Source organism: Mollisia scopiformis (genome assembly GCF_001500285.1).
Source record: "Mollisia scopiformis unplaced genomic scaffold LY89scaffold_48, whole genome shotgun sequence".
Lineage (NCBI taxonomy): Eukaryota > Fungi > Ascomycota > Leotiomycetes > Helotiales > Mollisiaceae > Mollisia > Mollisia scopiformis.
This window is the reverse complement of record NW_017263628.1, coordinates 27,185-41,241: the sequence shown is the minus strand read 5'-3', so window position 1 is coordinate 41,241 and position 14,057 is coordinate 27,185. Positions and strand designations below refer to the sequence as shown.

The 14,057-nt window shown below is 45.2% G+C and overlaps 3 protein-coding genes across 3 annotated transcripts; 1 reads left to right on the top strand and 2 right to left on the bottom strand.

Annotated features, from left to right (window-relative positions):
• Positions 1–2,184: 2,184 nt before the first annotated feature.
• LY89DRAFT_678974 (spermine synthase) lies at positions 2,185–3,348 on the bottom strand (the record flags this gene model as incomplete). The annotated part of the gene is made up of 4 exons (XM_018213785.1): positions 2,185–2,192; positions 2,569–2,806; positions 2,863–3,191; positions 3,294–3,348. The coding sequence occupies 4 exons, from the start codon at positions 3,346–3,348 to the stop codon at positions 2,185–2,187; spliced, it is 630 nt and encodes a 209-aa protein (XP_018060559.1).
• A 948-nt stretch (positions 3,349–4,296) lies between these two features.
• LY89DRAFT_603696 (uncharacterized protein) lies at positions 4,297–4,683 on the top strand (the record flags this gene model as incomplete). Its single annotated transcript, XM_018210320.1, has 1 exon — positions 4,297–4,683. A coding segment is annotated over one exon (387 nt), but the record flags the coding sequence as incomplete, so codon positions are not given.
• A 3,332-nt stretch (positions 4,684–8,015) lies between these two features.
• On the bottom strand, positions 8,016–13,279 carry LY89DRAFT_633254 (P-loop containing nucleoside triphosphate hydrolase protein; the record flags this gene model as incomplete). Its single annotated transcript, XM_018211338.1, has 15 exons — positions 8,016–8,394; positions 8,447–8,821; positions 8,867–8,947; positions 8,993–9,611; positions 9,662–9,777; positions 9,830–9,901; positions 9,952–10,075; positions 10,122–10,463; positions 10,515–10,677; positions 10,729–11,516; positions 11,566–11,799; positions 11,852–12,131; positions 12,171–12,406; positions 12,457–12,982; positions 13,058–13,279. 15 exons carry the CDS (start codon positions 13,277–13,279, stop codon positions 8,124–8,126), a joined length of 4,449 nt encoding a protein of 1,482 aa, XP_018060557.1. The 3' UTR covers positions 8,016–8,123.
• Between the last annotated feature and the right edge of the window lie 778 nt (positions 13,280–14,057).

The following is a 14,057-nucleotide window of genomic DNA, read 5'->3' as shown; positions in this document are numbered from 1 at the left end:
CATCGTAGTAGAGAAAATCTCCGCTTGCCCGCCTACGTGCTTCCTTCTCGTGCTTCGTACGAACGCTGTAGCTAAGACTTAGACTAGGTTCAACTTAACAGTTGTAATGCTTGCATTCTAGTTCTGTACGCTTGTCTTTTGGCTTCCGATTACCAAAGACAAACGGTCTGCACTCAAAAGCACTTGGTTCTTCCGCATCTATGGCAATCCTAAGATCAAATCGTACGATGCCAGTTTCGGTGCTACATAAAAGAACGCTTTCTCCTCAATGCACCCATCGATGTCGGTTCGTACGACGGCCACTTCCTCTATTTTTCCCGCTTTTTGGTCGCCTACCCCAACTAGCTCTCGCGGAGTAATCTTTATACGCATCAAATTATGTTTCCGGGCAAATCGAGAGTCGATCACTCCGTACGATAAGCACCCTAAGTCGACCAAAGTTTTGGCAAAGGCTTCTCTATTCACTAAAGTTGATATTAGAAATGGTGGCTCATCCATCGAAGGTTCAAATTCCTCCCAATCCCGTACTACATCCTTTCTTTGCTCCGTACCGCGCTTTTGGCACGGAGCTACTCGTTTTCCGAGTCGCTATCCTCTTCCTCGGATGACGATAGCTCTGCTTTCTTAGTCTTTGTAGCCGAGAGGGACACCTTTTGTGAAGATTCTTCTTCGTACGACTCCTCGCAGTCTCGTACGATGTGTCCAGCTTTTCCACACTTGTAACAAGTGCGCTTCTCCTTCTTCGACTTTTTTGCGTCCTCTAGTCCTTGAGTGCTCTTTGTCCTCCCCTTTCGTACGGCAGCTAGTTGGGTTGTCTTTGTCGGCTCCCATTCCATTCGATTAGTAGCTGCTGGTGGGTTGTCTTTCGGTTGGAAAGTCGGTCTCTAGCTCGCCTTTTCCTTTAGACGCATAGATTCCAAATTCCGGCTCACCATATGCAATTGAGCACAGTAATCCACGTACGATACTAGTGTTGGGGTTGCTAGGAGTGTTCGTCGAATATCCATTGAAAGTCCTCGAGTTAGGAACGCTTTTTTTACTGTGTCGTCCCACGAAAGGCCTCCGGCTTCAAGTAGCGTTCGCTCAAACGGGCCAAATACTTCGAAAACGATTGGGTGCCTTGTTGAAGAGTATCCAGCTTCCGTACGGCTCGTTCCACGGATTCTGGGTCGTCGAACGCGTTCCGAAGTTGTATAAAGATTCCTTCTAAGGCTTGTTCATCGATCGGTGCCTTAGCTGTTGATTGGGCTGAAACCCAAGGGGTGACTTGTCCTAGGGCAGCGCCCTTAAGTCGGCTATGGACGTACCAAAATCGTACGTCGTGAGGCTTATGGCTTATGTCGACCGCAAGCTTCGCCCGGATCTGGTCTAGCTATGGTCGAAACCCTGATCTTGATCCCTCAAACATCTCGGGGTCGGGTAGTCGTTTGCGTTGTCGTTCCGTACGCAATAGTCCAAGCAAATCGTCCATCGTCGATTGAGCTCCACTCTGAGTGTTCGATCGACCTTTTGGATTCTGTATCGGATTTGGCATCCCTAATGCCGGGGTAGACGCACTCTGCGCCTCAGCGTTCGAAGTCAATTGTGCCACATTTGGCATGACCGTCGATACTAGCGTGGCGATTCTCGCCAATTCTCTCGTACGAAGCTCGATAGCTTCCATTCGTTAAAGAAGGTGCTCTGCCCAAGATGGAACCTCGTCCGTCATCCCTCTAGATGCTTGGCTTGCTGTTTCCGAAATCTCCGGTGTGTCTAAGTTCATCATCTCGTACGACTTAATCGATAGGCGTACAATGAACTATTAAGACAGTTTGATCGAGTAAAGTGAGTTTGTTCTAATGTCACAGGTCGGCAGTGCTATGCTCAAGCAAATGGTTTCCCTAAATACAAGAACAAACTAAAGAGAAAAGTCTACTCTTAGACTCTCGTGCGGTATTATATACATTGTTCTGGCCACGTATCCTTTAGTTGCTAATAGCAACGCAGGTGCCTTAGGCCTTTGGGCACCAAGTCTTCGCACGGGTCTCAACCCGTCACAAATAAAAATAAAATATTAATTATATAATATAAATAATTACTTTTTTCGAAAGTTACGTTTTATAAAAAAAATATATTATTTTTAAACTTTTTTTCGATAAAAAACAAAATTATTATTAGTTTAATAATAATTATAATTTTTATGCTTTAATATTCTAGATTTCGAATATATTATAAAATCTATCATGTAATATAAACAATTACCGGATCGGGTAACTTTCTTATTATTTACTTTCTGAACTTCGGAGTAGCTCGAGAAAGATTGCTTGCGACTCAATCAAGGGATTGCCCCTATCTGCGAGCGAATCGAGGGCGGGGTGGTGGTGATGCGGGGCGGCGTCGTCGTCGGAACTCGCGATTTTTTTCTGGCCGTCGCGCGTACCCGGCCGCCAGCAGAAGCTTAGACATTGATTCATTAACAAAGGGTTGCAATAACACAATCACACTCTTTAAGGAATACTCGCTCCAAAAACCAAAAGAAAGGCCCCCACCCCCGAAGATAGTGAATATGGTGGAAGGAAAAGGACCAACCTTGTGTAGCAATAATGCCACCCTCCTTCAGAGCTTCGAAAAGAAGCTTAAAGTATGGCTTCTGGAACAAGCTCTCAGCTGGCCCCTCAGGGTCAGAAGAATCGGTGATAATAACATCAAACTCGTCCTTATAGCTTTCGAGGAACCTAAAGCCGTCTCTGACGTAGACCTTGACTTTGGGGTGTCTATATGAGACGGACATGCCAACGAGGTATTGCTTAGAGAGGCGGATAATAGCCTAGATATTAAAGGTGAGTATATATGACTTCAGGGTCTGACAAAAAGATGGTTCACCTCATCAATATCACACAAAATAGCCTCCTCGATGCAATCGTGCTTAAGAACCTCGCGCAACACACCCCCATCACCACCACCAATAACCAAGACTTTCTTTGGATTAGGGTGGCTATTTAGAGCCAAGTGTGTAATCATCTCCTGGTATGCGAACTCATCACGCTGCGTGCATTGGATGACATTATCGAGAACGAGGACAACACCATAGTTGGTGGATTCAAATATCAAGATATCCTGATACTTAGACTTCTCGTGGTGGAGGATCTTCTTGACTTTGAGAGTCATGGCCTGGCCAGGCCACATCTCGGAGATCTCATGGAACCAGCCATCTTAGTGATTTAGTGTTAGCTTGTGATATTCTTGCCTTAGTAGAATGTAATGTTTAGTGATATAAATATTGGCGTGTAGGAAAGAACTGCTCAACAATTTACCTTTGATAGTAGGGTGGATGATTTCCAACATATTCTTAATCGAAGAGAATGACATAGCGAGAATGCTGAAGGGAAGGCAATGACTAGTTCTTCTATAGGAAGAAGAAGAAGAAGAAGAAGAAGAAGTAATAAACTTCTAGATTTGATGTTCATATGCAACAACTTGAGATAGACAAATAATATAGCAAGGCACAAAAGTTATGGGTAAAATCTTGCACGAATCTACTAAGAACTAGACATCTGAAATGAAATTTTCACATGCAGCCGAGCGAGATTTCTTGCCTCCTGTGAGTAATCAGGTTCACTGAAATCATAGTAATGATAACGGGTTGGTGGTGCCTAGCTACATGAACATCGCTTTTTGGAACGGCCACAAGAGATGACCTTCACATGCTGCAAGAACACCTCGACCAACTGCATATCTTGTCCTTTGCCTACCTAAATAAGTTCTCCCAAATGCGTTATTTTCCCACTGCATTACATTTCTGCGTTATCTTTGACTGCATTAATGTTAGCTGCATCACATCCTCGCTGCACTAAACTCCAACTTTCAAATGCGTTATTTTCCCACTGCATTACATTTCTGCACTATCTTTGTTTGCATTAATATTAGCCGCATCACATTCTCACTGCATTATCTTTCAAATGCGTTATTTTCCCATTCTGCGTTATCTTTGACTGCATTAATGTTAGCTGCATCATATCCTCACTGCATCAAACTCCAACTGCATTATCTTCCAAGCTACGTTACACTTCAGCTGCATCAATTCCCAACTGCATTACATTTCAGCTGCATCAAATTCCAATTGCGTTGAGCTTCCAACTGCGTTACGTTCCAATTGTGTCACACGAAGTTTGCTCACATAGCCTGTAACGAATATTCCGGCAGAGGGCAGAGGATGAAATGACTGGACTATCCTCCTATGAACATGGTATGCAGAGTAAAGGAAAAAAGGGTTGGAATGACATGTCCATATGCTCCCGCCATTTATCAACAGAGTAGGCAGCTCAAACCGTTCTACCTTCCAAAGATGTTTCCACTGGTGTCGCTCTGAAGTTCTTTGGTCAATCGTTAGGAGGTGCCATCTTTGTTACTGTTGGTCAAAGCGTGTTGAGCAACAAGTTGGTTAAGAATTTAACGAAGATTCCTGGCCTCTTGGCATCTCATCCAGGTTTTGATCCAAGCCAGATCGTTAGCTTGGGTGCTTTGGAACTTCAAGAATATTTCGGGCCGCAGTATTCTGACGCGGTTATTCTAGCTTTCAACAACTCGTTGGATTCAGTATTCCAGGTCGGCGCGATTGTGTCTTGTTTGGCCTTGGTAGGAGCTCTTCTTGTGGAATGGAAAAGTATCAAAGGAGTGAAGATTGAGAAGCCTGCACCAGGTTGATTGTAATTTGAGCAGGATCTGGATTTGGGATCGAAAACGGGATCGGGATGGAAGGCGAATAATAATAAACAACAAGTGAGGTGCGACAACTCAGAGGGTCGGAACTTTCACTAGTGAGAACAGCCTTCGGCTTGAGCTTTCATTTATATCAAAGCGTCAGATCTAGACGTCCAGTCGGATGAACTCCCATTGAATTAATGGCGTCTTTATATCCGATTGAGGCCGACAGTGAAGATGATAATATTGCTCTCGCGAATGCGATCTCGCATGGAGCACTCACTCTGCCTGCTCGGCTATTCACCTCTGCTTATTGCAGATCTGTTGCGGTGGGTGGGTGTGTTCCCTGGGGAAATCCAATATTACGAAACTTCGTCACAAAAGGTACAGCGATAACGGGTATTTGTTGACAAAAAGATATCTGGGAAAGCATGGACCTCGAATTTGCTGCAAAACAGCGCAACCAGGCTTTCAGTTCCTCTCCGCTTAAGATCCTTCGCCTCTTGAAAGTGAAATAGAAACCTCCTGGGGCCTCAACCCAGCCACCGTTCTTCCGATCCATTTACGTCAGCAGAATATCTACTGATGCAAGATGTATGAGACGTACCTCTATCAATCATCTTCGGGGTGCAAATAGACTAGATGAAGAGGCACGAACTTCTAATCTCATCTCCCAACATGTTGCAATCCATACTTCTAGTTTGTTGCTGTATGGGTATCCATCTCATCTCATGGCGACGATCTTCCCTCGAAAAAGATTCCCAGCTTCACCCACCGATTCCAACGCACAGCAAACAGCCGGGACCGAGCTTCTCCAATGTCAAGTGATCAACGTTACCGAGAGCCAAATCTTTGGATTGTTCGCATTTCAGGCAGGTGCCGAAAAGATTGATTGCTTTCTTGGTGATCCACGTTTGATGTTGACACTTGCACACTCCTTGTCTTGCATTGCCGAATACAAGCCTGCCAGAAGCTATGCCTGCATATAAAGGATGAAGGCCGAGTCTGTCTAACTCATTATGGAGGTAAGTGCCTCTTCACAGATTTAAGTATTGACCTCGTTGAGGACAATTTGAGAGTGCGTAATCGTGAAATTTCAGACATGTACTCGCGCACAAGTTTTAAGTGAATTTCTTCATCTGATGAAATTGCAGTCGTTTCAGGAGCTTTCCGCTCTCGATTCTTTGGTGCACACGTGCTACTAATCACGTGCAATCGGCAAGATCTGTACACTCAGCACAGTTTAGAATCTGGTACGACTCTCATATGACGTGTCATCTCTCCAGTCTCACTAGTCCTTCCTTACTGGTCATTGAAAATTGCTGTTTCGTTCTCTCTTCGCTCTCCAATGCTCGCCGATCGAAGTCTCATCACGCCAAAGCCATGCAATAAGCGAAGGACTCGAGTATGATTCGCAGAAGTGATGCCGTCCAAAAATGGCAATGATCTTCGAGGTATGACCCTGATGTAATTTATATACAGATCAAGCCACCATCAAACCATGCTTGTGTAAGGTTACATCTATCAGTCTCTGGATTTTCATCGTGCATGAACCCGGGTCCGAATATCCGGCCCTGCAGATTAAATGCTACACAACTTATGCCTGATTGCTCCATGTTCATGCAAGCAGTCGGAAAAATCTCGCAGATCAGGTACTTCGATCGTTTTCAGATACTGTACTGAAGTTTTGAGACAAGTGACGCCAGGTTGAAAGTTTTCACATGTAGCAGAGCCCTAGCTAAACAAACATGAGTTTGACTCTTGTTATGAAGCAATAGCGAGTTTTGTAATATTCTTTCGAGTGAGCAAGCAAACACGAGAAGACATGAGGCGAAGATGGTCTTTTCTGCGCACTTGAGGCGTTACCAAAGCCACTGATGGTGTCAAGCATTCCTCCCTTGAACTATTTGATGCTGTGTTTCCCCAATTCTGCACCTGACTTCCCACGGTCACGCAATTGACTCCTCCAACCACGTTGCGATGTCGCCTTGCTCTTTGTGAAAGTTATGTGACATGCGTTCTACCAAGAAATCCATTCAATGATACCCGGCAGATCGCAAATAGCAATCGTATTTGAGCACATGACCTTGATACAAAATGCCGTGCTCGTCAAATCCATATTAGTCTTAGTATACGTAGCCGCGCTCCTCTATTTGGTTGGCTGGAACAGACGCAGTGTTGTCGGCTGGAGTTCCTCGCTTCAAGGTGGCGGCTGTGAAGATCCTTTTTCCCCGCAAAACTTGGCAGCTGCAGGAAAAGGCGCGATCTGAATCATGTATAACGCACATCTTATATAACGGTTTCGACGGCACAACTTCTTAACGCCTCCTTCATGAGAAAATACATCCTTATTTGTCGACCTCTCGACTGCAACGTTGATGCATTTCACGCAAGCCACAACAGACATCATCGTCATTGCGCTTCAAACCCAAGAGAAACTTTTACGTAACTGACTTAAGTTCGCTACCAGAATTTGAATAATCCAGGTCCAAGTGATGAAACACACGTGTAGCCACTCAAACTGGTCGTCATTAACCAGGACAAATCAATCCAACGTCGTTGGCTTACTCGGCCCAGCTAGCCCAATTGTCATATATGACGAATCGTCCCGTCCCGTCTCGGTTTATTACTTGCAGGCCGCTAGTCAGGTTGAGTGGGTATGCTTATTAAGAATTTCTGGAAGCAGGAAGCAGACGGGTTGGAAGAAATGATCCACACTTGGATTTCTCTGGGCGCACAACGCATTTTGACCAAGATCTTCACTGTGAACTATACATCTTGCATCGTGCTTTTAGATCGCCATTTCCAGGTTGGCTCCCTGTCCATAGGATTAGAAGCCAGGGAAAACATATCCTTTTCTGTTGCCATGCCGATACTCCGCGCTGAGCCCTTGTCAACTCGGCGACCATACCGTAACTCCCCGGCAACTCGGGTTCATTTCCATTAGCTGACTACATGTCTGCCGCGTTAAGATAGGCAATGACTTCAATCCACTTGCTCAAAGAGAGAGATGATCCTTCGCTAGACTCGTTCTATTGGCGGGGTGGTTTGGACCAGGGAATCCTCTGCTCCTTACAAATTTTTGAAAGGGGCAATTTGAAAACACTCCAAAATAAGCACGAATGACGAAGATTAAGCTCAAATGATTATATCCAAGTCGCCTGAGATTGGCCAGGATTTAAATGTGGGGAAGTCCGGAGGAAGAGCTCACATGTTTTCCATTGCCGAAAACACTATGGCAATTTGGATATGCCAAAATGAAGGGAGTCAAAGGTCATTCTGTGTATATTTGAATGTGTTTCTAGTTTTTGTGAAGATTGATAATTGAAGATGTTGCCTTGGAGTTAGAAAAGAGAAACAAGCACAAACGTCACTTCTTTAGAAGCCTGCTCAAAAACCTCCCCCTATCAACCAATTGTAAACCGCTTTATCTCCATGATAGCTCAAAATAAACCATCGCCAGACCACATGGAATGATTTTCTGAATCATCTTCTTCTGTATGTGAGTTGTGGTAGAGCTTGAAGAATGCGGAAGACGAATTGCCGAGTAGTTCGTAGGGGCTATCAAACTCAACAAGCACTCCTTTGTCCAACAGAACAACTTTATCAAAGTCCAAGATTGTATCCAACTTATGGGCTACAGCAATAATAGTATGATTTGAAAATCTCTCTCGGATGATGCGCTGCATCAACTCATCTGTTTTCGAATCCACACTGATGAATGTGAGCAGAGCTGATGAAGTGCCTCGATAAATGAATGGCTTACCTGCTTGTTGCTTCATCAAGAATGAGTATTGTGCTTGGCCGCAGCATTGCACGTGCTAGGCAGAAAAGTTGTTTTTGGCCGTGTGACAAGAAGATGTCATCCATCCTTGCATCCAGGCCTCCTTTGCTCTTGATGCTGGTCCATAGCTCGACCGCTTTCAGTACGTCCTTTATAGCTTCATCTGAGCTAGCTATATGAGGGTCTACGTTCATACGCACACTCCCAGCAAGTAGATATGAGTCCTGCGGCACGCCAATGATTTTTGATCGAATTTCTTGCCTAGGAACTGTTGATAGGTCCATATCGTCGATGATGATGCTGCCGTGACTCATCTCAATCATACGAAAGATGCTCAACACCAGAGACGTTTTGCCACTGCAATATGTAAGAATCGGTATGCCATAGAAAGGGTAATCTTACCTTCCAGTTCGTCCACAAACGGCAACCTTTTCTCCAGCTCCTATGGATAGTGACACGTTTTTGAGTACGGGTTCATCATTTCTGGGGGTGTCAGTGCGACCTTTGGCTGAATTCTTCAACACTGACCTATACTCAGCTGAAACATTTCTGAATTCAATTGCACCACGAGTGGGCCAAGATGGATGAGGAATGCCCGCTTCCTCGGGAAGATTTTCTGAGGCGGTTGTACTTGTGAAGGATTTAATTCTGGCAATACTCCCAATATGAGTCTCCAGATTAGTCCAGAACGTCATCAACATTTTGATGCTTTGGCTGAACAATATGATATTCAATAACGCTACACCAACAAAGCCTGGACTAATGATTCCTCGAAGTTCGACAACAAGAACAATCAGTAGCACGGCGACTGCTGCCACGATGAGGTCTAGGACTAATGTAAGCCACCTTTGAACGGCGAATAGCAAATAAAATGGTTTTTGCGAGTTGTCTAGGAGCTTGAGATTCTTCTCTTCCATGGCATGTTCCCATCCAAAGGCTCTAATAGTAGCCAACCCACTGAGACATTCCATGAATTGTGAGTACAGTGGTGACTTGGTTTCAAGGTCCAAGAGTCGAAGTTGGCGAGAGGTTCGAAGATAAAACTTTTGGATGAGATATATGGCAATGAGTATGATTGGAAAGGAGATGGCGGCGTAGAAAGAGGCCACTCCGATGAGAATCATCTGTGCAATGCACAAAATGAATGCTTGACAGGTGTGAGCAGTTATCCAAGCGAGATCATTTAGAGATACTCACTAGCGAATGTATTGAGGGCAGAGAGTGGCAGCTCCATATCGATTAACATAAGATCCTGACTGAATCGATTGGTCGTGATGCCGGTGTCCGTGGATGAAAAGAATGACATTGGCGCGCTGGAATAATTAGAAATTAATTCCAGGATATAAGCTGAGGTATGGTACTGACTTCAAAACAGTTTTCAATAAGACTAAATGAAAGTTCTCTCCAGACCTCGGTACCATGGTAATGATTAATTGCCTACAACAGAGTGAGTAATCAACTTGCGAACAACCAAAAAGAAACCTTACCAGCAGCTGATAATAAGAGAGACAAGAGCAAAGACCCCCAAGAGAGCATATATGCCGAGATAGTATCCAAGTCGCTGGTTCGGAGCTACGGCATTTGCAGCAGCCCACCATTTCACCCAAATTGCTGTAGAGAGTCAGAATTCGCATTGAGGTTTGGTTGTGATACTTACTTGGAAAGCTTAAACAGAAGACGAAAGCACAAATGGCCACCATGAAGATAAAGGTGGGCAACCATCCAACAGCTTTGATATAGAACAAGTAAACGGATGTATCTCCAGTGCGTCTGCTCATATCATCGATAGAAGTTTCGGATGGTCTCAATAATGCCAAATCCGAGTTCTGCTTCTGGGTGCCACTATCATCTCTGGGCTTGGAGCCAGACTCAAGAAGTGAGATGTTGAGTGATTGGACGTATCCACTTTGCGAGTTAAGTTCACTGAAACTTCCTTGCTGCGCGATCTTCCCATCATCACCGAGGACGATGATATGATCAGCAGAAGGTAGACGCTTGCCTGCATTGATGAGTAATTGAATTCTTGGAGAGCATGGATGACATGACTTACACGAGGAGGATGTCATTATCACGGTGACATTCTGCTTCTTGAATAATCCTTTGGGTCCCAGCAGATTATGGAAGATGCGGTTTTCCGTATCAATGTCGAGGCCACAAAGAATATCATCAAGAATGACAATATCTCGTCGGGCGTAGACGGCTCTTGCAAGGGACTGGAGCGTCTCAGTATGTAAAGAACTTTAAAGCATGAGGAGCATACTCACAATTCGCTGACTCTGACCACCGGATAGAGAAATACCCTTGCTTCCAACAGGAGTTTGGTCTCCTCTGGATAATTGTTGCAAATCATCCTCCAAAGAACAGGCGCGAAGCACCGTTCTATACCAGTCTTCTTGATGTTCAGAAATACCAATGACGCTCTGTTGAACAGTGCCATTCATGTGCCATGGTGTTTGGTCGCAAAATGCAATCTCCGAGGATGACAGCTGAACGGATCCAGACAGAGTGGGTACTTCTCCAAGAATAGCTTTCAGAAGTATAGATTTGCCGCACCCAACAGGGCCAACAATAATTGTAAGCTTAACCCTTGGAATGGAGATAGTGATCTCAGAAAGAAGTGGCTCGTTCTCGATGTAGCCAAATCCTCCATCAACAACTGCAATGGCGTCTTGATCTAGAACGGGCCAGTTACCGACATTCTCATGGAGGGTCGCTGGATGGGACTTCCCAGCATCAAGATCGGCTTCTGGTATGATTTCTTTCTTGCTCTCTCCGCTTCCACGAATGAAGGCTCCGAACTCTGGTTTCATTCTGCTGTCCACACGCACGTCTCTTTGCAAGAAATCCTGAATACGTTGAAATGAACCAACAGAGCTCATAAACATTGCCAATGTCATGATAAGGCTCTGAAGAGGATCTGAGAGCAGGGTGAAGAGTGACAAAGACGTAAACACTCTGGCAGTGTCTAGCGTATCAGTACTGCCACGGCCTCGAGCAATAGCTGAAAAGACAGCAAAGGTGAGAACCGGTGCCGCAACTGGAGTAATGTATGCTAGAATCAACGTCAGCTGATCGTTCTCAGAGCCGCGTAATCTCCTCACTGAATCCCATGTTCCAAATCAAAAGCTTTCTGAATTTCTTCGAAATTCTCAGTTCGTCAATTCTCAAGTCGTGAATATTCTTAGACAGAACATCTGTGAGCCCGCACATCTTCACACCCTTCATCGCACTGAGCATGGCGGTTGTAGCTGAGATACGCTTCTCAATGGCCTCGAGCCACATTGCTTGCCGGGCCATGACAAGGCCGGTGGCTACCAAAGAACCAGCCATTGAAACTGCACATCTAATAAGTGAACAGCCAGGGACAAGTACCAACTGCAGACATACCAATAGCGACTGCCAGTGGAATGGCACAAGCAGCACCCAATTGTTGTTCCAGCAAGTATATGGCAAGCCCCACCTCGATGACGTTGGCCCACAGTTCATGAATTGTCTGCCAGCCTGTGGTAATTCTCTCAATGTCCGCACTCATAAGAATCATGGACGAAGATGGATCAGCAGTATGGATACTGAGGGTCATTGCATTGCTGTAGAGCATTGATATGAGGCCACCTCGAACCATAGTGATGACTTGATAGGTGATATGTTGAAATTGTCCCGTTACCACCTGACATCGGATTAATACTTTGAATTGTTCGAGATAGACTATACTTACAGCAATGCCCACATACACCAAGAAATATGCGCCAATGAGGCCATAGCCGACATTGGTGGATTGATGGCCGATTGGTTGTTGCGAGAGATCTATTGCGCGATGAAGCAAAAAGGGTTGACAGAAGTTCAGAGCAGTCAAAGTCAACCTAGGAATAGCTGCAGATAGCAAGGGCCATTTCAAGACCTTCAGGGTCATGAAGAAGAGACCATGGCGAGATTGTGGAGATCCTAAGTGATAGTAAGCTTTGAGACTAACAGCCATCCGAGAAGAAAACAACCTTTGAGCCATGATGATTGAAGTAAGTTCCGCAAATATTGAGAGCCAAGGTGCTTGTCAAGAGAGAAAAGATCAGGAATAGACAGCGTCTTGGACCACCCTACTCGAAACAGACCATTCAACCACCAGAAAAAGCTTCGACTATATATCCCACCGGTGGCTTCCGGAGAGTTCCCTCGAAACTCTGGCCTGAGTATGCCTGTCTTTTCAACTGCTTCCAGTAGCACCAGAATAAGCTTGACAACGAGTCCAGCAGTGAAGTCGGCCGCAATCTTGTCATTATAACGCAACCAAAGGGTTCTAGCTCGAACGCCATCAAAGAATAACGAGAAAAGTAGGTATACGTTGAGGATCAAAGACGGTCGAATGGTTTTGACATGCTCGGCATAGGATAGTATCGGAAGAAAGATGTAGCCGATCAGTGTGAGGACGGTTGCGGGAACCGAGGCCTTCGTTTTTTGTATACTGGGATTCGAAAAATTGACAATGAGAAGGAGTGTGATCACTTCATAAGCGCCATACAATATCTGTTTCCGATTTACAGGTCAGCGCAAATTACCAAACAAGGGAGTAACTCTGATTGTAGAAAGTGTAAGTTTTACCAGTTTAGCTGGTAGCCACAAGCTCCAAACAACCTTCGTCTGCCTTCTGAATAGGTAGGGCAAGCGGAAAAAGGTGACAATGATCACCAGCACCATCGGAATTAAAGACAGAAAGATCTCCTCAAACAACAAGGTGAAGTCGAAACCGCCCCGACAACCTTTTGCAGGGGGTCCAAAAGTACGGTCGATAGAATTGCACGATCCTGAGGCTTGGTCGTCCATGGCTGCTAAGACTCTTCCGTTGACGAGAAGATGTTGAAAGAATCAGCTTGTGCACCTTTGTGATATACCCCTGATCCGAAAGTCGAAGCTCAAAGGCGAGTGTGCAAGATCTTTTGGGTTGTCCCTGCTCTGGTCTGTGCTGTATGCAGCGTTCGGATTTTCAGAGCATGGCGACATATTCTTTTGGACCTTGATTTCCTCCTCTCGTGGCAGATTGGTGCAAAATCAGATGGAGGCAGAGCCAGTGAATGCTGTAAGGAAGACTTCAGGGTAGATGGCGATGGAGATCTGTGATCGGCAAGTGACGCATCAGGCACGGCCGTTAAGCATTGTGTAATGACCCTGAGTCTCAGAACATACCGCTTGCCCCCGGACAAGTCTATCCCGGAATGTTCCATTGCTCGAAATCAAATCAGAACATCCGGGAACATGCACTTGGAACACGAGCAGATGCAACCTTAGCAAGGTTAGAAAGTGTCCGACGGATCGCTGAGATTGGAGACATGCATGGAGACCCTTCATCCGAAAGCGGCAGTCGGAAGACGAGGACTGCAGGTATGATAGCCTTGCAGCACGTCCAAGTCAAGGAAAACAGCGGCACAACATATCGGTGTTGTAGACAATGCAATTCAAAAACATCGTGACTTCTTGCGACGCTGTCATTAGGCAGATCGAACAAAAAAGCAACAGAGGTGAAGACCCTAAAAATACTTCTGCTTCAAGGTCTCGACTCCCCTTGTGAAATAAAAGATTGATTAAACATAAAAATAAACCTGAG